Source organism: Pantherophis guttatus, chromosome 5, assembly GCF_059756535.1.
Source record: "Pantherophis guttatus breed Tessera chromosome 5, ASM5975653v1, whole genome shotgun sequence".
Lineage (NCBI taxonomy): Eukaryota > Metazoa > Chordata > Lepidosauria > Squamata > Colubridae > Pantherophis > Pantherophis guttatus.
In genome coordinates this window covers 80,878,253-80,902,068 of record NC_142067.1, presented here as the reverse complement: position 1 = coordinate 80,902,068, position 23,816 = coordinate 80,878,253, and the positions used below count along the sequence as shown (strand labels likewise).

At 41.0% G+C, this 23,816-nt stretch overlaps 1 protein-coding gene and 1 non-coding gene across 4 annotated transcripts in view; both read right to left on the bottom strand.

Moving 5' to 3' along the window:
- RS1 (retinoschisin 1) overlaps positions 1 to 11,553 on the bottom strand; it is a 102,262-nt gene extending 90,709 nt beyond the window's left edge. Inside the window, exon 1 of one of the 3 annotated variants that reach the window (XM_034434345.3) lies at positions 11,295 to 11,553. In XM_034434345.3, coding sequence (XP_034290236.1) covers positions 11,295 to 11,487 — 193 coding nt within the window. In that variant the 5' untranslated portion in view covers positions 11,488 to 11,553. Of the gene's footprint in view, positions 1 to 2,789; positions 2,881 to 11,294 lie in introns of those variants that run through there. The other 2 variants (XM_034434372.3, XM_034434351.3) reach the window with 2 other exon arrangements.
- A 676-nt stretch (positions 11,554 to 12,229) lies between these two features.
- Positions 12,230 to 12,302, bottom strand: TRNAV-UAC (transfer RNA valine (anticodon UAC)). The gene has a single exon. It is a non-coding gene; the product is annotated as a tRNA-Val (tRNA).
- Between the last annotated feature and the right edge of the window lie 11,514 nt (positions 12,303 to 23,816).

Below are 23,816 nucleotides of genomic sequence, written 5' to 3'. Positions count from 1 at the left end.
CTTAGACACCCTCCCCCTTTAGCGATGCAACTTGGAGGTGGCAAGTAGGGCGGGCGAGAAGCAGGATGCATGTCTTACCTTTCAAGCTCCATGGCATTCCTTGCCGTTGTGTCCAGGGAAACATGTTGTAAAAAAAACTTCACTGAACTCACTAGAAGGGTTTTTTTTACAACATGTTTCCCTGGACACAACGGCGAGGAATGTGACAGAGCTTGAAAGGTAAGACATGCATCTTCCTTCTCGCCTGCCCCATATTGCATCCCTAAAGAGGGTGGGTGACTAAGCAAGGAGCAGGAGCCCTGCCATGCCCGGCAAGGTGGGGGGAGAAGAGATGGCAAGGGGAACCATGTCTCACTCCAAGCGTCTTGCTTTGCCCCTGCCCCACATGTCAGAAATGAGTCTCTGTGAGACTCATCGCACTGCCACCACTGCCTCATGGAGCAGGACTCTGCAAGGCTTGTGCCGTTGCACGCACGAATGGCAGTACTGCTGTAAGGTTAGACATATGGCGCAGTCACGAGCAGCAGGACACCAGCTGTGCTGGTATGATGAAGCTCGCAGCGGTGCTGCAGTTCGTGCATAGAACGGCACAACAAGCCTTGCAGAGTCCTGTTCCACAAGACAGTGGTGGTGGCGGGACACGTCAGGGCAGCAGCAGCCAGCCGCTCGGCCAGCACAAAGAACAGGGAGGGGAGGGCATGTCCCCCCCCTTCCCCTCTCCCGGCCTCGCCTCCTCACCTCATGGTGTTTGTGCAGCAACCAGAGGAAATGGCGGGACCGGCTTGGCATGAGTGTAAGTAGTTGGTGGGGGGCTTATTTTAACGCATGCGTTAAAAAGCCCAATTGGTCTTATTATCCAGAGAGGTCTTAGTTTCAGGGAAACATGGTATGTAATGCATCAGTAATGAACAGTATGAATTTCAACTATATGACATCTATTTTTAGAGCCCCATTATTGGTGCTGCTCAGCACAAGTAACCTTGGGACAAGGTATATAAAATATTTTGGTAAATGTCACTATTGCACAAAAGGGTGAATTAAGGTCAGGAAATGCTGCCAAATTGAAATGTAATATCTTTCATGAGGATTTTAAAAAATTAAATTCTACTTCATATATATACATGATTTTTTTTAAAAAAAAATGTCCTGAAGATATCTGAAATCAGCCTTAGAGATATAAAACAGAATACTGTTAGTTTAGGGATCCCAGCCAGCCCTCTGTGAATGATAAATGTAGAATTTAGTCTGATAGCTGACAATGCAAATGATCTGAAAGCTATCAGTGTAAATTATACATTTATCATTCACAGAGGGCTGGCTGGGATCCCTAAACTAATAGCATTCTGTTTTATATTTTAAGCCTTTTTTCAGACATAATCAAAATCAATGAGCACATTAAAAATGGTAGTAAGATTAAATATAAAGTAGAAAGAGCAAAGTAATGTCAACAGCTACAACAACCAACTTTTGAATTGACAATACAAATACTTAAGTAGAGATAGCTTCATGATTATCAAAAATAAAGAATCCAGCAAAAAATTTTTTTTTAATTTGATTTATATGCCGCCCTTCTCCGAAGACTCAGGGCGGCTTACAATGTGCTCAGCAATAGCCTTCATCCTTTTGTATATTTATACAAAGTCAGCTTATTGCCCCCACAACTGGGTCCTCAATTTACCTACCTTAGAAAGGATGGAAGGCTGAGTTAACCTTGAGCCTTGGCGAGATTCGAACCCTGCAGTAATTGCAGGCAGCTGGTCTTAATAACCAGCTTAATAACAGGGTGCCTTAAACCCCTGTACTACCAAGGGTAATACATAAGAAATACATCAGAAATAAGCACTTGGTAGGATATCAATGAAGGGCTTGGAAAAAAAAATATTCTGACGCTGTATCTTGTTTATAGCTAGAAACATCAGAACTGTGGCATTTTTTCTTTTCATGACACTCCATGGAAACAAAAGTTGAACTTTGAAGAATAGGATAGAAAGTATTTTGACATTTTTGAACACTGGTGTTTGGGAAGACTCCTGAGAATACTATTGACAGCCATGAATACAAATAAATGGATCATTGAACAAAACAATACAGAATTCTCATTCGGGCACAGTCAACCGGCTCATATTATGGTATTTTGGACACATGATGCAAAGACCTAGATCTCCTGGGAAATCTATAATGCTGAAAAGATAGAAAATATGATAATCAGCAGTAAGGTGGATGGGCTTAATTTCAATAATGGATGCATTAGTGGAAGACCTAAAGGGTCAGATTGAGAACCAATTATCCTGCAGAAGGTTTACCTTGGTGGTAACTAACAATCAACAATGACTTGATCACACATAATCTGTCACTAGCCTTTTGTGGTGGTAGATTCTATATATAATCTTAAATCAGTTATAGTCTTCAAGAGGTTACACATTGCTTTCAAAGCTATGCAGTTCTGACAAGATGAAAACATATTACTATAAAGATACACCTTGATAATAATAAAAAGATTTGTATTCAATCTTAGCAGTTCTTTGAATCATATGTTTTGCCAACATCCTCATCTTTCCATCATTTCCATTTTTAAAAAACACCTGGTCATATATGGTTACTTTACAAAACACACTTAAAAATGAGAATTCCAAGGTCTAAGAAAAAGTCTTCCAGTCCAGCAATGAAAAATGTAAAACTTTGTGTCTAACCTAGGAACTGAAAAGGATCATGGATTAGAAGTACTATAAATTACAATCAGTGACAGTAAAAGTAACACTATATAATAGAATACATTCTGTAGTGCTTACCTTCAAAGCAGAAAAGAAACAGAGCCACATTTCTTAGCTGGAAATACATATTTGCTTGATTTCACTTCCAGCAGTACCTGCTCAGTGAATGGTATAGTTTTCTGAACAGGAGGAAGATTAACTTAAATATAGCCCCATTAAGCACCTTATCCATGTTATCTCTTAGAGATTTAATTGACTATGGTAAGCCAAGTTCATTTTTGAAGGAATCTCCAAGGGCAATGCTCTTTAAAATGATCTAAATATAGACATGCATGTATTGTATTCATCTATTGCAAAAAGAAAAAATACCCACCAATAATAACCAGACTTATTATCTTTCTTTAGCTTTATTTTAATCTTTCTTGATGTCTTTTCCTAAATGAACACTGCTATGTATATGATAAAAAGAAACAACTGAAATGACCATGGTGGAGAAATCCAATCGATTCATATAAAAATACATGAAAGACTGATACCATCTGGAACAGGTTAACAGTTAATATACTTTAAGAAAAGATGTGTCTAGACATCCGGTGGCTCCGCCGGTGCTGAAAGATGCTCCTTGGTGAGCGCCAGCCCCGGGACTCCGTTAGAGCCGTTAAAACAGCGAAAATCAGCTGTCACTGCGTTTTTGTATTTACCAGCTGAGCTCATTATTTCTGGACTGTCAGACTTTCCGTAGCTTGCCAACTTTTGTTATCAGTAAGCTAACTACGTGTATCCGCATTCCTTTCTTTCTACTTCACACTTTTCTTTGTTCTCTTGCCAGAAAAATCTGGCTGCTGAGAAGTAGCCGATAGGAACTTTGCAAAAATGTAACAATTAAATTTTTAGATAGTTAGATGTTTTTATTTTCTTTACAATAAATATGAGTTTATTAGAAGATGTATTCCGGTTTTATTTTTCAAAGTATACACAAGGAGAATGCCACGATCCAGGCAATTACCCCAGGAAGGTAACGGGGCTAATTGCCTCTGACACTGGTAGCAAGAGGATGGTTGATTTATGGCTTTTCCTTGGTTGTTGCTTTGATAATTAGACCTCTAGGCTAGTTTAGTCAGATGATTATTTTTGCGACTGCAGAACGCTGATTAATTGTCTGCTAATATGCCGAGCAAGAAGAAAAAGGGCAAAATGAAACTCAGAGCATTCCCTAGTAATGATTTCAACCTTTCCTATGAAGAAGAGGCAGAAAGGAGGTTTTCAAGTTTCCGGCCGCTCGCCTCAGCCACCCGGCTAGAGGGAGCCTTGGGTGGAGAAGAAACGGATGAAATGCTCTTACAAAGGCTTCAGAAGGAAGATAAAGGCAGAGCTGCTTTTGAAGGTGAAGCACTACGACTGAGGTCAGTAACACCCCCTTCCAATTATGCAGTCGCCCCAGAACCTTCTGAATTTGTAACGCTTGGTGCAGGGCTAGATTTTCCACAAACGGCAAAGCCTTTTTCCTCCCACGCAGAGAGAGAAACAATTCATTACCCTCCTCACAGCTCTGATCTCTCCCTTCGTGAACTAGCTGTAAAAAGCTATAGTAATCAAATAAAAATTTTTGAACAGGAGCTATCCCAGGCAAAAATGGCTTTATCTATGCTTGAGCAAGATAAGAGAGAGTCTAGTGCTTTCAAAATCTCTAAAAACGCCATTTTGCCTTCTCCCTCGGAGCCAAAGACACACCCCCTGGTGGATTTTGTGTCAGGCCAATCAGAACAGAGAGCTGTGTACATGTCCCATTTACCTTCTCAAATTACAAATGCCACGTATGCAGAAAGAGCTGAGCTGCCCGAAACTAAAGTTGCAGCACCATCTGCTGGTGAAAGTAATTTACTAGAGAAAGCTGAAATGCATCGCAATTTGAGAGAGCAATTACAATTATTGCAGAAGATTCTATTAGAGATGTCTTTAACTCACTCAGATATTCAGGCTGCAATGCCACAAGTGTCTCCACAGGCTCAATCTCCAGCACCCCCTGGTGGTGCTGGTGTCCTTTTAGATGGAGCACAACAAAGCTTAATGCAGCAAAGGCAAATGACTGCATCTCCAGCAGGCCATGTTAATATTGTAGCTCAAATGCAACAGCCTCAACCACAAATGCATGCACAGGTGCCTCCAGCTGTACAACCAGGGCCAGCTCCTGGTCCACCTCCAGCAGAACAAGTGCCTTTACTTCCACAGCCAGCACCTCAAATGCGCATTCCTCAACAGGCACCTTCTGTTGCTCCACTGGCTGGTGAGTCAAAATTAAAGATGTCAGGGCAGAATTACAAGGCCTGGGTCAGTGAGTTTGGACTTTTGCTACGTAGGGAAGGTACCCACTGTCCAACCATGTTAACCCTCCTGCCCAACCATGGACACCTGAAATAAGAGACTTAGAAACTAAAGCCTGCACAACATTATTGATGTCCATGGATACTGAACTGCAGGTTACATTTCCGCCTGATGCAATGGCCCAACAAATTTGGGTCCAATTGGAAAATTGCTACAGGCCTTTTTCAATTGAATCTTCATGTTTGCTCATGTCTAAGTTCCATGGTTCGAGATTGAAACCTGGTGAACAAATTGGAGGACATTTGACCAAACTGAAAGGAATCAGAAGAGAATTGAGAGAAAGAGGCTATAATATTGATGATATTCAAATGATCAGCATTATTATTAACTCTTTGAATTATGAATGGAAAGATGCCATTACAAAGATTAATCTAGTGCCTATTGCTCAATGCACAGTGGACAATGTATGCAGACTTTTAATTGAAGAAGAAGCACTCATGTTAGCTACTCCACACTTGAGAGGACCACCCGCATCAAGAGCTCCAGCTAGGCGCTCCTTCCAAGGAAGGACCTATGCTCCAAGGATGCCAAGATGCTACATGTAATCGTGTGGGACATGCCACCCGGGATTGTCCCCAACGAGTTCCAGCTCCCGTCACGTACCAGCCCAGAGGAACAGATTCCAGAGGCAGAGGCGGAAGACAAGGTCGTCATGTCCCCAGCGTGATCCACAAACTCTACTCGCCACATTGGCTTTAACCAATGATCCACAACCTCAACCAGAGTACGACAGACGACTCCTGTGGACTTTGGACAGTGGTGCAGCTTTGCATGTTACCTACAGAAAGGAACTTTTCACAGACATGCACGAGCCTGAACCTGAACTACGTGAACTTTATTCTTTTTCAAATCATCCTTGTCAGGTCAAAGGAAAAGGAACTGTTTATGTTGAAGAGTTCGATGCATTCATTCCTGATGTTTATTATATACCAACAGCAACTAGTAATTTGCTTAGTCAGAGTCACTTGTCTAGAGCATTAAAGTTCCAGGTTCACAACCTTGAAAAGGCAAGTTACATAGTTAAAGATGGAGATATTGTTGCTGAAACCATATTAATTGGTGGTGTTTATTATTTAAAGCCAAAGCCTAAACCGCAAACACAGGCAAGTATACAAACTCCAAAAAGGGAGAGCACAGGCCCAGAGAGAGATGCTCCAGTGAGAGATCCTGTTGCTGCTCCAAAGGCTCCTAAAGCCAACAAAAAGAAAATTGGGAAACAGGTTGCTCAGAGCAAGCCTGAGGTTCCTCATAAAACTGTTAATGTTGAAAATTCACTAACTAGTAAACCTTTGCATTCCAGGTGTATCCATAAGTGGCATAGAAGATTGGGGCATGCCAGTTTCCGTGTTCTTAGGAAGATGCCGGAGTTCGCAAAAGGTTTGGATCTAAAGGGGTGTAAGGTGTTTTTGGATTGTGCTGTATGCAAGAAGGCCAAATCCAAAGCAGCAGCCATTCCAAAACGTGCTACACGCCTGTCAACACACATTTTTGATTTGGTACACACTGACATAGTTGGTCCATTTCCACCAATACTTGGTGGTAGAAAACATCGCCAGAATCCAGAGTGACCGTGGTGCCGAGTTCATGTCTCAGCGTTTCCAGGACTGGATGTGCAAGAATGGAATTCTTCATCAGACGTCGGCGCCTTACACACCGGCTCATAATGGGGTCGTAGAGAGAAGACAAGGGGTCCTGCAAACCATGATGCGTTGTCTCCTAGAAGACGTCAACCTCAGTAACCCATACTGGGGTGAAGCTATCAAATATGCAAATTACATTGTGAACCGTACTTGGAGCAGTGTAATAAATCAGACTCCTTTCTTCATGTTGTATGACTACAAGCCCGATCTCAAAAACATCCATATTTTTGGTTCATATGCTATGGTGAACATTCCCTTAGCTCAAAGAAGGAAAGGAGGTCCAACAGCAAAGAGACTGAGATTTATGGGTATTGATGACAACTCAAAATGGAGTAAATTTATTGACTCTAAACATGTAATAGTGACTTCCCAATCTGCCAATTTTGAGAAGATGTTGACTGGTCCAGGATTCATTCCAATGAACCTGGAGTTTATTTTCCTAGAGATGATACTACTGATACTGCGCAGATTGATGATCAAGATTCCACTAGTTCTTCTCAACCTGATGTTCCGTCTTCGCAAGCCGCAGATGCTGATGCTAGCGACGAATGTGAGGACGAGGACGAAGCAGAAGAAGAAAGGACAGTTGTTCCGAGATGTTCCAAGAGGGTCACAAAAGGGATCCCTCCACAACGATATTCTTGGCAACTGTTACACTTCCACCTGATAATGTTACACTTCCACCTGATAATTTCACACAAATCAAACATCTTCCTGATTCAGAGCAAGACAAATGGTATGAAGCAATGCAGGTTGAAATGGACAGTCTAACGAAACTTAAAGTGTTTACACCTGCAAAACCTCCAGCAAACAAAAAGGTCATTGGCACTCGATGGGTCTACAGAATCAAAAAGAAGCCAAATGGTGAGTCATTGTACAAGGCCAGACTTGTAGCTCAGGGTTTCGCTCAACGTTATCCTGAGGACTACACAAATACCTATTCACCGACAGTCCGAACTGAGAGTGTAAAAATTGCTTTAGCAACTGCAACTATCCTTGGTTTAGAAGTTTTCCAGTTCGATGTTGACACAGCTTATCTACATGCAGACCTAGATGAAGAGATCTAAGTGAGAGGCCCTCCAGGATTCCGACAGCATGAAGGGGATACCTGGTTTCTAAACAAAAGTCTTTATGGTCTGCCTAAAGATGTTAAATTTATTTTTAAAATTTTTTGATAAAATTCTTCCGCTTTTTCGACAGTATTCAGTTGGTATCTTACTCCTTGGTGTCTCAATATTAAACCAACTGGGACGTCCCACCTAAATAGAATATTCCTTTTTTTTAACTCATTCACTAGAAAACCAAATTTCTTCCTCTCCATTAACATCTTGGGCGGGAGTTCCTTAAAAATCCAAATCTTTCTTCCACGAAATTACAAAGTAGAATTATAAGAATTCTGCACAATTTTATTTCTAATTTCTTTGTCTGTAAAATAAATCACCACATCTCTAGGCAATTGCCTTTGTTTTGCCAACCAGGAGTTTATTCTATAAATTCTGTCAATCCTGCAAAACACTTCATCAGGTTGAACCTTTAAAATCCCAGCCAGAAGATATCTTCCTTAAATCATCTCTGTCATTTTCCTGCAGACCTCTCAGTCTAATTGCATATTCTGTAAAATTGTGTTGGATCATTAAAACTTCTCTTTCAATCCTCTGTTGTACATTTTCTTCATTACCAGTCTTTTGATCAGCCTCCATTTTAAGTTTGTCTTCTGAACTATTATCCTGAGTGTTTGCCAAATCCTTTTTAATTTTTTGGATCTTGTCATCCAAATTCTCCTCAGTTTCTTTCATTTTAGACTCTAATAATTTAGTATTTGCATCCAACTGAATCACAAAGTCTGCTAAGCCATTAGCTGTTTTTAAAATCTTTCGATCCAAAAAGCCAAACTTAGATTTCACCAATTCACCAATTTCTTTGATTTCCAACTTAAATTTTTCAAGTTGCTGATTCACAATCTCATCCCTTCTTACAATCTCCTCAAGAAGAAATTCTATTATATTAAAGTCAGATTTCTGAGACTGGAGAGTTAAAACTTGTTGATGTAATTTATTAATGGGGGAATCCCCCCCCCCACTGCCTGTTTGTCTAGCTTTATAAGTCTCAGTGCCATTTTTCCACGCAGACAAAATTTACTGGAAAAGAGAAAAAAAAAACTTTTTTCCAACCAAGATCAATATCAGATCCCCAAGGGAAAAAAAAGGAAAAAAAAAACAGAAGTGAGAGTGAGGTTTTGCCTTCAGTTACAGCCAAAAGTATTCATTCCGCTACTTTGTAATTGAAAACGGAAGGAGTTTCCCTTTCAGCCTCTCTTCAAGCCGCAGCAGCAATCGCCATTTTAAAAAACTTTTTTCCCTTCACTTCACTTCTTAGGCAAAATAAAATAAAAAGAATACTTGCGCTTCAGGATCAGAGGTCCAGCTCATATCTTCTTTAATTAATTTATTTGACAGATTTACAGGCTTGCTTTTGCCCCCTAGCTCTGCGTGTAGCAGAGATTTCCCAGAGCCCGGAGCATCGGCTGGGGATACGGGGAGTCTCTTCCGCTCCCTCCCAAAAGTAAATAAAAAACTTTTGGGATTAGGCAGAGGACTCTACCCACCCCAGCCGGCTCTATCTCCGTGAAAATGTTATTATCTCTGGTTTGAACAGAATTAGAGCTCCATGTCATTTCTACTGTATGATGAGTCAACCACTTAATAAGTTTGCCCTTGCTTGAAACAAACTTATTTTGGGCCAAAAAAAGAAAAAAAACCACCAAAAAACCTTGGAATGGTGTGACTCAAGTTGCATGCATGGCACTCAAAATATTTATTTCTCATAAAAAATACAACAATTTATTTAATACTGTTGTTATTGTAAATTGCAGTTGACACATATTAAGACATGATTTACAAGTCACAGAGGCTATGTATAGGTTAAACCAAGCCAAAAACAAATATTTAAGAAGACTTTAGCATCTGAATATCAATTTATCGAGGTATGCAATTTTATAATTATTTACATACAAATTTTTTTGATGTAAATATTTCAGGCAGCAAAATGTGATTGAAATTAAAATGAAATCAAGCTAACCAAGCAATCGAATCTGCTGATTCAAAAGCTCTGTTTATCACAAGTGTAGGAAGTTAGTACCCACCCCTTTCCTGGAAGAGTGAAATATTTTAGGAAATATGAAAAAGGCAGAATATTATATTTCCCTGGATGCGAAATGGAGAAGCATATTTTACAGACAAAGCGGCTCCCACCTTCCTGCCCCCCACCCTTTGTCAATGGGCCATTAAGGCCAGGGCCAGTCCAGTCTACATAACAAAGATCTGCCTCCTTCAGGCAGAGCCATAGTAGGAATTGCCAAAGATCCAACAAAGATAGGATTAGCCCTCTACACAATAGCAGCAGAAACTCACCACATGTGACCTGGGAAGCACATGTGACCATCAGCCAGCAAGGCTAGCTAAGACCCCCACCCCCTGGGAGTCTGACAACCAATCAGGATACTCTTTCGGGGCCCCAAGAAATGCAGAGCCAGAGAGAGCATAAAAACCCGAGGATTTACTGTATCTGCCCCTTTTCTGTTCAGGAACTCAAGCCATGTGATCCTGTCCACCATTAAACCATCTTTCCAAGCAGTCTCCATGTTTCCAGTGTCTTTTTCCCCACTTGGAGCAGAACCTAGAAGGATGTTTCTTCCAACACTAGAACGCATGCTTACTCAAGAAACAGCTTCAGGATGCCAAGAAGAATGAGTCAGTCAGTTCCCAGGTCCATGATATTTAATTGCTCCCTTGCAATAATTACGTACAAGGAGAAACTGTTTTGGGCACAGGAGGCAAACAAGAGATGGATTAGGAGAAAAAAATTATAATTCCTGCTTGGCAAATCTGAGAGATGAATAGAGATGAGAGATGAACAAGGGATCAGGTGGATAGAAAGGATCAGAGATCACCAGAATGTTCTTTAGGGAATTGTGAGCTATTGCCAGAGATCAGGAAACCTAGCAACTCTGTCCACTTGGTCAGCACTCGACTGGATGACACCCCCCCCAAACTTCTCTACAACAGAGAGCATCTTTCCAATAGAAGAGAATATCTGTAGTTCTGGGTTGAACTGTGGAGTCTGAACTTGGTGTTCTCTGAGCCTGGTTGCTTGCTTGGAAACATTTCATTGCCCAGCCAGGTGGCATCATCATTGCACTGTTGCACATTATCATGGCACTGATGATGCTACTACCTAAAGCAAACAACCAGGTTCAGAGAGCACCAAGGTTTCCACTGGGAGGTCTCTATCTCCTCCTATAAAGCATAGAACTGTAGTCTCTTTCAGCGTCAAGCACATATAGCGACTTGCAGAAATCGGTTCCCCACCTCCACCCCCGCATTTGAAATATTGCATTCCTTGTGGAAAGCCCTATTTTCGTGCCTGCGCACAGGATCGCCTTATTTCCTCAGGAATGAATTGAGAAGCCGCGAAAGCGACGCAGCGCGCAGCTCCCCCATCCCGCCCAGAACCTCCTCCTTGCACTTTCTGGAGCCCGAGCGGAGCGCGTGGACGACTGTACTTGTGGGTGGGCGCATGAGGAAGCCATCGCAGTCCTCGCTCCCGCGTGGCAAACTGCAGCTTCTTTCTGGCGCTCGGGGGTGGGGGTGGGAGGAGAAGCGCCTGCTTGTGCCGCACCCAACTGAGTCGTTTGTCAGCAGATACTGTCCGATTCTGCCATGGTTCGCGCGAGCCTTAAGCCACCCTTCTTCCATTTTGCGATAAGCCCAGAATGATGAGCTGGTAGATTCCAAATTTGCATGTTACGATTGCGATACGTTTGCATATCCCCAGAGGCAAACCCTGGAAGGAAGCCGGGAAGACGACAGTAGTTCAATGCAGGGCTTGTTCCGCCATCAGGCTTTCTCAATCCTTTTCTTTTCCCCGGCAATCTTTGTAAACACCTGCCTGAAACGCGAGTTGTGGTGTAAAGATCTTATATGTTTTATTACCTCGGCTCTTCCTGGAAACAGAAGCTGAGAATGAGCGTTTTGGCCATAAATCAGCAGCCCTCGAACTTCGATGCAATGAGTCAGCCGGACTAAAGAGGCAATAGTACTAGTTAAATTTGTTGGTGAGCATGTGTAGAACTCCTACTACTGCTTTAGTGCTCTGACTGGTTTGTGCATAAGTTTTGAGATCGATTATTCGATCGCAAATATTTAAGGAAAGGCGGTGCTGGATTAAAGATTTTTAGAGGGATAACCCGTGTTGATCCGTTGCCGTAACCGTTTGGTAATAAGATTCCAGGATCCAGGACAATTGTTGACGATGCTGAATAACATCCTGGAGATTGATAAATATTAAATCCCGATGGGTGGCGCCGTGAACAGACAGTAATGGCTTATGCAGAAAATGTGAGATGGTGCTATGCATTACTAGCTTATTTAGAAATGGAATTTGTGTAAATAGTGAACTGTAATATTAGCTTAGTAGTTAGACTTTTAAAAAGTTAGGTGGTTCCACTGGGGCTCGAACCCAGGACCTTCTGCGTGTAAAGCAGACGTGATAACCACTACACTATGGAACCTGTATGAGAAGCAGGCTTAATGTAAGTATCCCTATTCTATGTTTTAAAGGCTTTCAAATTTGACGATGCAATCACTTCTAATTTTTCCCTAGTATATCCTGCACAGCATTGCTAGCAGTTCCTGAATTTATCTGAGACAATGCTATTCTTAAGTAGTAGTCAAAAATTACATCAGCAGCCTCTATATTTTGAGGCTTCTCAGAGCTGGAAGTAAATTTCATTTTAAGATTTTAGATTTAGATTTTTAAAACCCCAACTTCGTTATTATATATAACAAGAGGCAAACATACATAATATGCCTCCTCCCCGTTTCCCCATAACAACAATCCTGTGAGTTGCGTTGGGCTGAGAGAAAGTGACTGACCCAAAGTCAGCCATTTTGCCCAGTTAACTTTACTTCGGGAGTTGCACAAATGAGCAATTGGATCCTGTTTATAATTTACGGTGCTGATTGCCACGTTTACAACCTACATAGGTCAGGATCTGGATATCTTTGGGGTTTTCAACATGCCTTCCATCCCTCTAATTAGAGAGTTCACTTTGTGTCCCTATTCTGCAATGGTTCTAAAAGGGTTATCAAAAGTCACAAACACAGCTTTTTTCTAGTGCTTCCCCTTCCCAGGAACATCATCTCCCTTAAAATCAGATGATTGCCAAGGCTGTTTGGGATAGGATTGAGATTTCCTCTCTGCTGTAAGCAAAGTAGCAAATTATTGACTCAAAAATACTTAAATACAAGCTAGTTACTGTTTAAAATCAAACCAATATTGTGGCAAAGATACAGCAAATTGGAGCAATCCTAATTATTTTCATTCTAGAGCTAAAACTTTACAAAGCTATGGTTCCAAATATATTTCCTGTTTATTTTCTCTCTGTGTTAGTCTTTTAAAGAGCTTTGACTTACTTTGCTATTCTTACTTGCGTCAAGCAAAGAGAGCATTATCTCTCCCCTAGAAATACACTTTTTCTGTTCTTTACTTTGGTAAAGTGTTTTCTTTCCATAATTAAACCTCATCTCATACTTCAGTCTACTAAGAAGCAGACCTTTCTCTCTCAGATTCAGGAAGCTTGTTAACAACAGAGGTACATTAGTGTGCCTGGCTGTCTGAGCTGCTTTTCCTATCCCTAATACAGAGCCCTTTTTTTCCAGACTGGATGAGGGAGAGGAGTTGTTTACCTATTCACGTCTACTATGCGAAATCTGGATGTGAGATCTATATATATAAATGCAAAATAGGTAAGGGTACACCCAAGGAGGCAACTGAAGAGTCTATTGATTTCATGCTGTACTCCATGCATTCTGCCTGGAAACAAGATTTGTTTACAAAACCTCTTGATGCATTGAAAGAAAGCAGGTAATTTGTGGGGGAGGGCAACTATCTGTTAATGTTTGCTTTTGCCTGGCAGTGGATGGGTTTTATTTGTCAAAACAAATCCGCCTATGTTGAGAAAAGAAATACACAGTCCAACAAACTATGATGCTACTGTAGGAAGTTAGCACCCACCCCTTTCCTAGAAGAATGAAATATTTTAGGAAATATTAAAAAGGCAGAATATTATGTTTTCCTGAATGAGAAATGGAGAAGCATGTTTTAAAGATGAAGCAGCTCCCACCTTCTTGCCCCCCCAATGGGCCAGAGGCAGAAACTCAATTCCCTCCCATCTTTGTCAATGGACCATCATCTGCAGAGCCTTGGCACTACAGTGGTTTAAAGCACCCTGTTATTAACACAGCTGCCTGCAATTTACTGCTGGTTCGAATCTCTCCAAGGCTCAAGGTTGACTCAGCCTTCCATCCTTCCTAAGGTAGGTTAAATGAGGACCCAGTTTGTGGGGGCAATAAGCTGACTTTGTATAAATATACAAAAGGATGAAGGCTATTGCTTAACGCACTGTAAGCCGCCCTGAGTCTCCGGAGAAGGGCGGCATATAAATCAAATTTAAAAAAATCTGCAACACAATAGGACCCATCTAGCAACAGAAACTCACCACATGGTACCTGGGAAGATTACATCAGCCAGCAAGGCTAGGTAAGACCCTCACCCTCTGGGAGTCTGACAACCAATCAGGTACTCTTTCGGGACCCCAGGAAGTTCAAAGCCACAGAGGGCATAAAACCCGGGACTCGCTGCATCTTGCGCCCTTTTCTGTTCAGGAACTCAAACCATGTGATCCTATCCACCATTAAACCATCTTTCCAAGCAGTCTCCATGTTTCCAGTGTCTTTTTCCCCACTTGGAGCTGAACCCAGAAGGATAATTCTTCTAACACTAGACACCAGTCCTAATTCTCTTGGTGCAGCTGGAATTTGTCTAAATAAATGTTTCTGGAATATGATTTGGGTCAAGAGAAATTGTGATAGAAGTTGATATTGGTGGTGTGAAAGGTAATTATTGTTGCATTTAATAGGATCTTTTTTAAAATAAAAGTTATTTTTATTTCTCATAAAACATATATAAATATACAATCTCTTCAACCATTCTTATAATACATATTATCTTTTGGTTTCCATATTGGTTCATTCTTCATCCTAAAACTTTAAAATACATTTGGAGTTGCTCTTCTACCATTCCATATCTCCCTTCTTCCACAACAACCATTCCTCTCCTTCTCCCCTCTTACCCTCCCCTCCCTTCTTCTATTCTTTTCAACTTTCTTCTTTCCTCCCCCTTCTCTCCTTCCCTTTCCTTTCCCCAGTCCTCCCCTCTTCCTCTTTCTAACCCTCTCTCCTACTCTTATTTCCCCTCCCTTTCTTCCTCTCCTTTTCCCTTTCTTCTCTCCCTCTCTCTCTTTTCCTCCCTTCTCATCTCTCCTTCCTACCTGTCTCTCTACTCCTCTCTCTCTTCTCTCTCCATTGTGTCCATTTTCAATTCAATATTTTATCAAGATGGTATTTGAGCAACCCCAATCTTATAGTTACCCACATTTTCCTTTCAATTTTTTTTCTATTTTGCTGGTTATGATGAAGAAGTAAAAGAAACAATGATAGCATGAGCAAAAAAATTTGGCTATACAATTGAATTAGAGAAATGGCAACAACTATGGGAAAGGAATTATAAATTAATAATGGCAACAGCATATAAAGAAAATTTATATAAAATGTTTTATAGATGGCATATGCCACCAGAAAGGTTAGCAAAAATATTTAAAGATAAATCTGCTAAATGTTGGAAATATCATCAGTCGCCGGGATCATATTATCATATGTAGTGGTCATGTAAGGAAGCAAAGAATTATTGGGTTAAAATACAAATGTGGTTTGAAGGGATGCTACATGTTGTGGCCCGCCAGCAGCCTGAGTGGATTGTTGCTGATCCTGACGACGAGGTGGCTGGTGTGGTGCTGCGCCAGCAGCCTGTGCAGCTGGCGCTCGAGTTGGACAGTGAGGAAGCTGAAGAAGAGGTAGGGATTCAGTCAGGGCCTTCAGAACCTCCAGAGCAGCGGTTCTCAACCTGGGGGTTGCGACCCCTTTGGGGGTCGAACGGCCATTTCACAGGGGTCACCAAAGCCCTCTCTCACCCCCCCCACGCCTTCACTCACCCTCACTCTCTGCTCTGTTGGATCGCCGGCTGTTCACTTACCCCGCCCGCCCCCCAATCTATTGCTGCCTCCGGAGTCCCAGCTGATGGCTAGAGGGAAAAAACTGTTTAAATTCTTGCCGCGGGGCTTCAAAGGGCCGCCCTACTCTCAGCTGTTTTGCGGAGGGCTCTGTTGCTAGCTAGCTGCAAAGAGGTAAATTCCTGGAGCAGATTTTTTCCCCCCTAGCTATGCTGAAAAAGCGAAATTGAAAGTAAGCAGGGTCTTTGCTCCAACGTGACAAAATGAGGCAGAGAGATTTCTTTTTTTTTTTCCTCACCAAAAAAGGTAGGTGCAAAACTGCAAACAATGGGAAATTTAGGGCAAAAGAGGAGGTTCAAGATTTTAAAACACAAAAGAAAAAAAGCTCTATTTAACTAGGGAATTGTAATAATTGAGATACTATTAATTGTATATTGTGTTGAAAGCAGAAATGGTTAAGTTGTGGTTTGGAGGAATATATGGGGGAAATTTTGGTTTATTATTATTGATAAATATAATTAATTGATTTGTAAGGAATTGGATTGCATGGAAATAATTGGAATATTCATGTTCATATTGATTGATATACAAAAAAGATAGTTATATAACTAATTGATTTATATTAAAATGTTGAATTTGTATTAAACTGTATTACATAATTACATAATTAACCAATGTGAGGATAGATATAAAAATAGATGACAATGTGAAGGGGTATAATATAGAATAGAAGGGAAAAATTGAATTTGATTAAGATTAGAGATGAGGATGAAGGGTAATATTGGTTTTTTAAAAAAATAGATGAGGAATAAATATGGTAAAAAGGAAATATAAAAATTGTAAATTTAATTGAAATGACTAAACACTGTGTTGGAAGAAATATCCTTCTGGGTTCTGCTCCAAGTGGGGAAAAAGACACTGGAAACATGGAGACTGCTTGGAAAGATGGTTTAATGGTGGACAGGATCACATGGCTTGAGTTCCTGAACAGAAAAGGGGCAGATACAGTAAATCCTCGGGTTTTTATGCTCTCTCTGGCTTTGCATTTCTTGGGGCCCTGAAAGAGTATCCTGATTGGTTGTCAGACTCCCAGGGGGTGGGGGTCTTAGCTAGCCTTGCTGGCTGATGGTCACATGTGCTTCCCAGGTCACATGCTTCCAGTGCTGTGGAGTCGGAGTTGAGGAGTCGGAGTTGGAGTCGGAGGAAATTTTGGGTACCTGGAGTCGGAGTCGGAGTCGGAGTCGGCAAACAATGCACCGACTCCGACTCCTACTAAATTTAGATTGGAATTTAAAAAAAAGCAAGTTTAAATGTCCCAATTCACAAAAAGTTATAATTAATGACTTCTCTACTATAAGAATAAAGACCAATGCATGCAGTGCCTCACGTAACCGCAAAACGAACACGTTAAGTGACCGTGAAGAAGCATGCTTTTCATGTGCTTCACTATATGGCACGCAACGCACAATTAGGAGCGGCAATACTTATACTTTCCATAGTGTTGTGTTCTGCTGTTACAGGGAATGCAGCGCCCATGGGTAACCTAGCCTCTCATTGATAAGGGATTAAGTAAATATGTTTTTTGCAGGACTAGAGACACCTGTATAAGTGAAGGGAATGGAGGGTCAATAGTTCAAGACTGAAGCTGTAAACCATTGGAAAAACTGCTGTCATTCAGCTAAGCCTATAAAAACTTGTAAACTCCGATTGTTAGCTTAAACTTTAAACATTACTATGGGATTCTACTAGGGAAATCATGTTTTATAATAAATGCCCCTTCCTGGATCCTCCCACTGCCCTATCTTCAGCAGTAGATCAGCACACAAAAAGGAAAAGGCAGCAGCTTCTGGCCAACTACCTCTCTCTGCTAGAAGAGCTTAGAACAGCGGTTCTCAACCTGGGGGTCGCGACCCCTTTGGGGGTCGAACGGCCATTTCACAGGGGTCGCCAAAGCCCTCTCTCGCGCCCCCCCACGCCTTCACTCACCCTCACTCTCTGCTCTGTTGGATCGCCGGCCGTTCGCTTACCTCGCCCACCCCCAATCTATTGCTGCCTCCTGAGTCCCAGCTGATGGCTAGAGGAAAAAAAACTGTTTAAATTCTTGCCGTGGGGCTTCAAAGGGCCGCCCTATAGCCGGTGGTGAGATTCTGCCGGAACCGTTTGTTAAATTGCTGGCTTGCCCCGCCCCTCCGCACCACTATTTATTGCCAATATGATACACACAGGAAAACCCCATTACCATTTTAAAGAGACAGAGACTAGAATAGGAGGACAGAGTTTATTCTTTGCAAAGGGCCTTCCCCTCTGGAGGAGAGGAAAGACGAAAAAACAACATATTACACGGGTTTTATAGTCTTCAGGAACATCAGAATACACGTCAACAAAGTCCCTTGGGAATCAGTTTCAGATCTTACATAACATATGCAGTACATGATCCACCCTGGAAATTCCCCAATTCCCAACAGAAATACCCCTCAAAAACATCAATTGCGTACTTCCTTTTCCTAGAACAGACAAACCTCAAAACAATCTCATTTCAGTACTTTTCCCAGAACATCAGCTTCCGTCAAAACAACTGCATGATACATATTTCCTTCAAGGTAATCATTTCAGAAAATCCTTATTATGTACTTTTTGTCTAGTTATATAATCAGGTTATACAAGGTAAAATAAAGCCTTAATATGATTTTAAAATGGCGTAGCTTAGGCTATACTTTTTACAGGAATAATTCTTATATTTCTCACAATCCCCGATTCTTCTCTTTACCAGTTTATTCCTGTAAATTATGAATATCCTATAACAGTATAGAAACTCCTCTTCATACAATAGGTAATTTAGGCAATGCCATGTTACCACATAAAAATATTAACTTGGAGGGAGCTTGTATCCCTAGACATGGAAAATGTAACCCTTCCTCTAAAATCCGAAACTTCTTGTATGAAGGTGTGTAATTTCCATATAGCTCAGTGCATTGCTTATATAAAAATTCCATTCTATTTGCAAGATCAATGTCATCTCTATCTCATATGTACGGTTGCACTTGGCACACACCATCTCCAAAAGATAACTTAATACATATCTCAGTTTCCTCAGTGGTGTCTATTAGGGTTAGTGGTGTTTCTATAAGAGAATAACGGTGCTCGAGTTCAGTATGGAAACATAGTTGCTACCATGTTATAAGGTAACTAGGCAACACAGCCAAAATCCGCATTCCTATCCGCACCTGTAGAATAACAAACGCTACCACAATAAACCCCATTATTCCTAGTGAACTAGCTCCCCCAACATATTGTCCAAAGAGATAAAAGATTATTATCTTACCTCCAATTCGTCAATCAATCGAGGAGAACTTACATCCACTGGATACCAAAACATAGATTTACACCAATCAATAATATCTTTCCTCAATACAATCAGAAACACAACAAGAATTATTACCACTCCTAGCCAAATACAAATCTCTTCTTCCATCGGTCCTCAATCGTCTAAAGTTTGTCATCGAAAAGTCAATTTAAGAGGGTTTGCAGGTTTCGTAGCAATTGTCCATCCATAAGGCAAAGCCACCAGTCCCTCGACTCTGGAATAGCATACCCAGCCTTGTTCCTTAGTCCTTACAGCCGACTCTGTAGTTAGCAGAACTTGAAACGGTCCTTCCCACATAGGCTGCAACTTCTTCTCAGTAATGGCTTTTATCAGGACCCAGTCTCCGCTTTTGTATTCATGTGCTTGAAAATCAAGAAGTGGATTCTGTCCTTTTGACCTTAAATGAGAAAAACACTGGGACAGTCCCTGTATATATATATTTTCAGAAAAAACATCTTTCAATTCTATCCTAGGCATCTCAACTTTCCCCGTATATGGCAATCCAAACATCATTTCATACGTAGATATCCCCAGATCTTTCCTAGGACTAGTTCTTATTCTTAATAGAGCTAAAGGCAAACACTTCGTCCAAGGTAGTTGAAGCTCTAACATTAATTTTTGTAACATAGATTTACTTGTCTGATTAGCACATTCACAACACCCTATAGAACTTGGCGTGAACAATAAATATAGTTGCCAATCAATTCCTAATTGTTCCATAACCTTCATCACCTGGACAATGAAATGTGTACCCCTATCACTATCAATAAGATCAACCAATGCATATTTGGGTATTATTCACTCCAATATGATTTAACAATCATCTGAGCACCTGTCTTTACACAAAGAAAGGCTTTAAACCATCCAGTAAAATAATCCACTATTATTATTACATATATCAATGGTCACACCACCGGCATTTCAATGTAATCTACTTGGATTCATTGAAAAGGCCAAATGGTCAAATCTCTACATGTTTTTTCACGTACACAATGTACTCATTTCCATACCATTTGTATAGCTATTGTATACATACCCCTACACACATATATGCATATACATTTAATAAAATCAATAAGTACTTGCATTCCCCAATGGGTTCCCTCATGCACTCGTTCAATCACATTCCACACCACAGCTTTAGTAAAAATTTGCACCCCATCTTTAGTCATCCATTTCCCATTCACTTACACACCCCTTCATCCACTATTTGTATAATAGCAAGTTTAGAAGGATCCCTCAGCTGCCTTTAAAACAGCTGTGATAAGATCCACCTATTGCAATTCCTTCCTTTTACTAAATATCAACCCCCTTTCAATCCAGATTATCCCAAAAATATGTAAGATACCATAAGCATAGTTTAAATCAGCATGAATATTCCCTATCTCATTAGTTAATATGTGCAATGCTTACAATAAAGCAAAAACCTCACACGTCTGCGCTGACCATTCAGACGGTAACTTTCCAGCTTCCAATATCTCAGTAATGTCTCCATTCACAACTGCATAACCATTCAGTCTCATCCCATTCTCAATTCGGGAAAACCCATTAATTCATAACCACACAATTTCGTTCCACATCATCCCATCTCTCTCTCCTGACAGGAATTCAACTAAATTCAAACACGTTGACAACAACTACAACAACAAACTCTTGCCACTCACTATTTCATTATATAAAGGGAGATCTCTCAGGGGTTCAACGCACAGGCATTCACAAATATCAGGATCACCTTACCACCCCCATTTGAGGGCTTACCACACACACTCATATTTATTCTGCAATCAGACCTTTTAGTGTATTCCAACACACACATGCTTTCTCCCTGCCAATTAGCATAAATACTTCAGGAAGCTTTATTATTATTCTCAGTATTAATTTTTACAAGACAATGAGCTCTATTGCCTAAACAACTCCCATTTCACACACAGACCATTAACAACATTTGCAAACCTGGAATAAAACCTGGGAAGGTTCCATCCCTTCAGATACCCATTTTATTTTCATCCTTGACATCTTGTAGCCTATTCCTCAAGCAGTGGAAAACTTCAGGATGCGGTTTTTAATCAAAAACTTGGTTCCGGGCCCTAACCATCACCTGTTTTCCACAGCTCCAAGCCCAAGCCAAGAAGGTCACTTAATTAGCCGGCACACACATATCACCATCACATCACATTAATCAAAGACAATTTATTCGCATTCAACCTCAGGTAGGAAGAACAATAAACCTTCCTTACTACATTCCTACAGAGTTTTCTGCCTCATCCAAGAATGAGAAAGATCTATATACCAAGCTCACATCCCAGAAGAGACAATGCATCCCTCCCAAGCAGATTAATACCTGCTTCTGGAACAAATATCACATCCAAATGTATAATACACTTTCCACAACTCAATTTCACATTCTTCAACAATGGCACATCAAAAGGTATACTCTTGACACCCCTTATCTTAATAGTTACACCTGTGGGATGCACTCCTCTAGGCAATTTACAAATATAGGTTCTAGTCGCACCCGTATCTATTAGAAACACATGATCTTCCTCTTCTGGACCCACTAATCATCCTCTTCTCAGGACAAGCTCCAGCAAAATGCCTCTCCTTTACACACACAAAGCACTTTTTGCTTTCCAATCCACCAACACTAGGCTTTCTTCCATTGGAGTAATCCTCTCCCAATTCCAGGACACTGTCGCCGCATTGCAACAGAAGTTTCACAAAGCCTTTTCCTCTTCCACCTAACTCCTTTCCCTCTCCTGTCTGTTTCAACACAGACACCATCATTTGACTTTTTTTTTTCTCCTAGTCTTGGCCTCGTCCCTATTCACATAGACCTTTTGAGCTTCTTTCAACAGAGCAGCAATATCAGTAGTAGCCCAATCTTCAAGTTTCTGTATGGCTGGCCATGATTTCATCACAAATTTCATTTTCATTAAGGACTCATAAGCCGGCGTTTCAGGAGAAAGACCAGAGTACTTATTCAAATTGTCCTTAATACGTTCCAGAAACACAGACGGTGTTTCTTCCCACAACTGTTCCACCTCAAAGACTTTTGTTTAAGTTTCTTCCTTGAGGTACAGCTGTCTTAACTCCCTCCATTTGCTCCTGATTGGCTAAATTTTTATTATTCCAACCAGGATCAACTAATGGAGACTTAACATTGGCAGCAACGGGCTGAGCAGCCCCCACTTGGATTTTATCCCAAAAAAGCCATAGCTGCCTTTCGAATTTGTGACCTCTCCTCAAGGGAGAACAAATAACCCAATATATGCTGTAACTCTGCAAAAGTATACAGATTGGGTCCCAGGAATAAATCCAGTGACTCAGACAACTTGATCAGATCCGCCTATAAAGACGGCATGTTTCTTTTATAATCTTCCAGACCAGAAGATGTCAAAGACACATTCACAAAAGCCGCAATACCATTCGGCATTCCTCTTAAAGGAAACATTCCTTTAGTTTGTGAACATGTAACACGAGGAGAAATGGAGGGATTCTGTTTCACAGTTACTGACAATTCATCCAACTCCTTCTCCAGCTGCCTATATTACTGCCCTGCCGAAGTCTCTTCCTTTCTGCTCCCAGCAACAACATCAATTCCACCTACAACTTGGATTATATGAAGGAGGGGGAGGTCAGCATGTAGCATAAGCTAAAGGATCCCAGCCTTCCTCTTCTTCTTCCTTCCCATACAAAACTCTAGAACTTCTCGGGGGAAGAAGGGTCAAACTACTGAACATGGAACTGAGGTTCAACATATAACAATTGAGCTTTCAACTTACTTTTCACCAAAATGTTCTTCAAAGCATTGATCCAATATGGGTCTGACTCCCCAAACTTACTCCACCTATAATTAGGCTGTATCAACACAAACGTCAGCCAAACCTTTGTACAATAATTAATCATAGTCACCTTATCTAATATCTTTGTACAAGCTTTCAACCAATCCTCTGACCACTCTGTTAACAATTTCCCTAATGGAGATATGGGGGATGGAGGGTATTTCAGTCTCAGCAGCACTTTTCCCTAGTAAAGGCCCCATACTTTCCCTAGCCTGTATTATACTAATTATACACACAAATCATACAAGCCATACACACACAAACATACACAAATCCAAACCACCAAAAAGAAAACATATACTCACTCCTGGTGCACAGTAGTCATCAGGAACGTTCCTCTCTGTCCAGGCATTCACGTCTCTGCCTCAGGGTACATAGAAAAGCAATTCCGGCTGGAAAGGAAATAACCCCATCTCACTGAAATCAGTGTGTGCGCACGTATCAGGAAGTTCCATTCCAGACAGAATGTTTTCAGTCCCATCGGGCGCCAATTCTGATACACACAGGAAAACCCCATTACCGTTTTAAAGAGACAGAGACTAGAATAGGAGGACAGAGTTTATTCTTTGCAAAGGGCCTTCCCCTCTGGAGGAGAGGAAAGATGAAAAAACAACATATTACATGGGTTTTATAGTCTTCAGGAACATCAGAATACACGTCAACAAAGTCCCTTGGGAATCAGTTTCAGATCTTACATAACATATGCAGTACATGATCCACCCTGGAAATTCCCCAATTCCCAACAGAAAT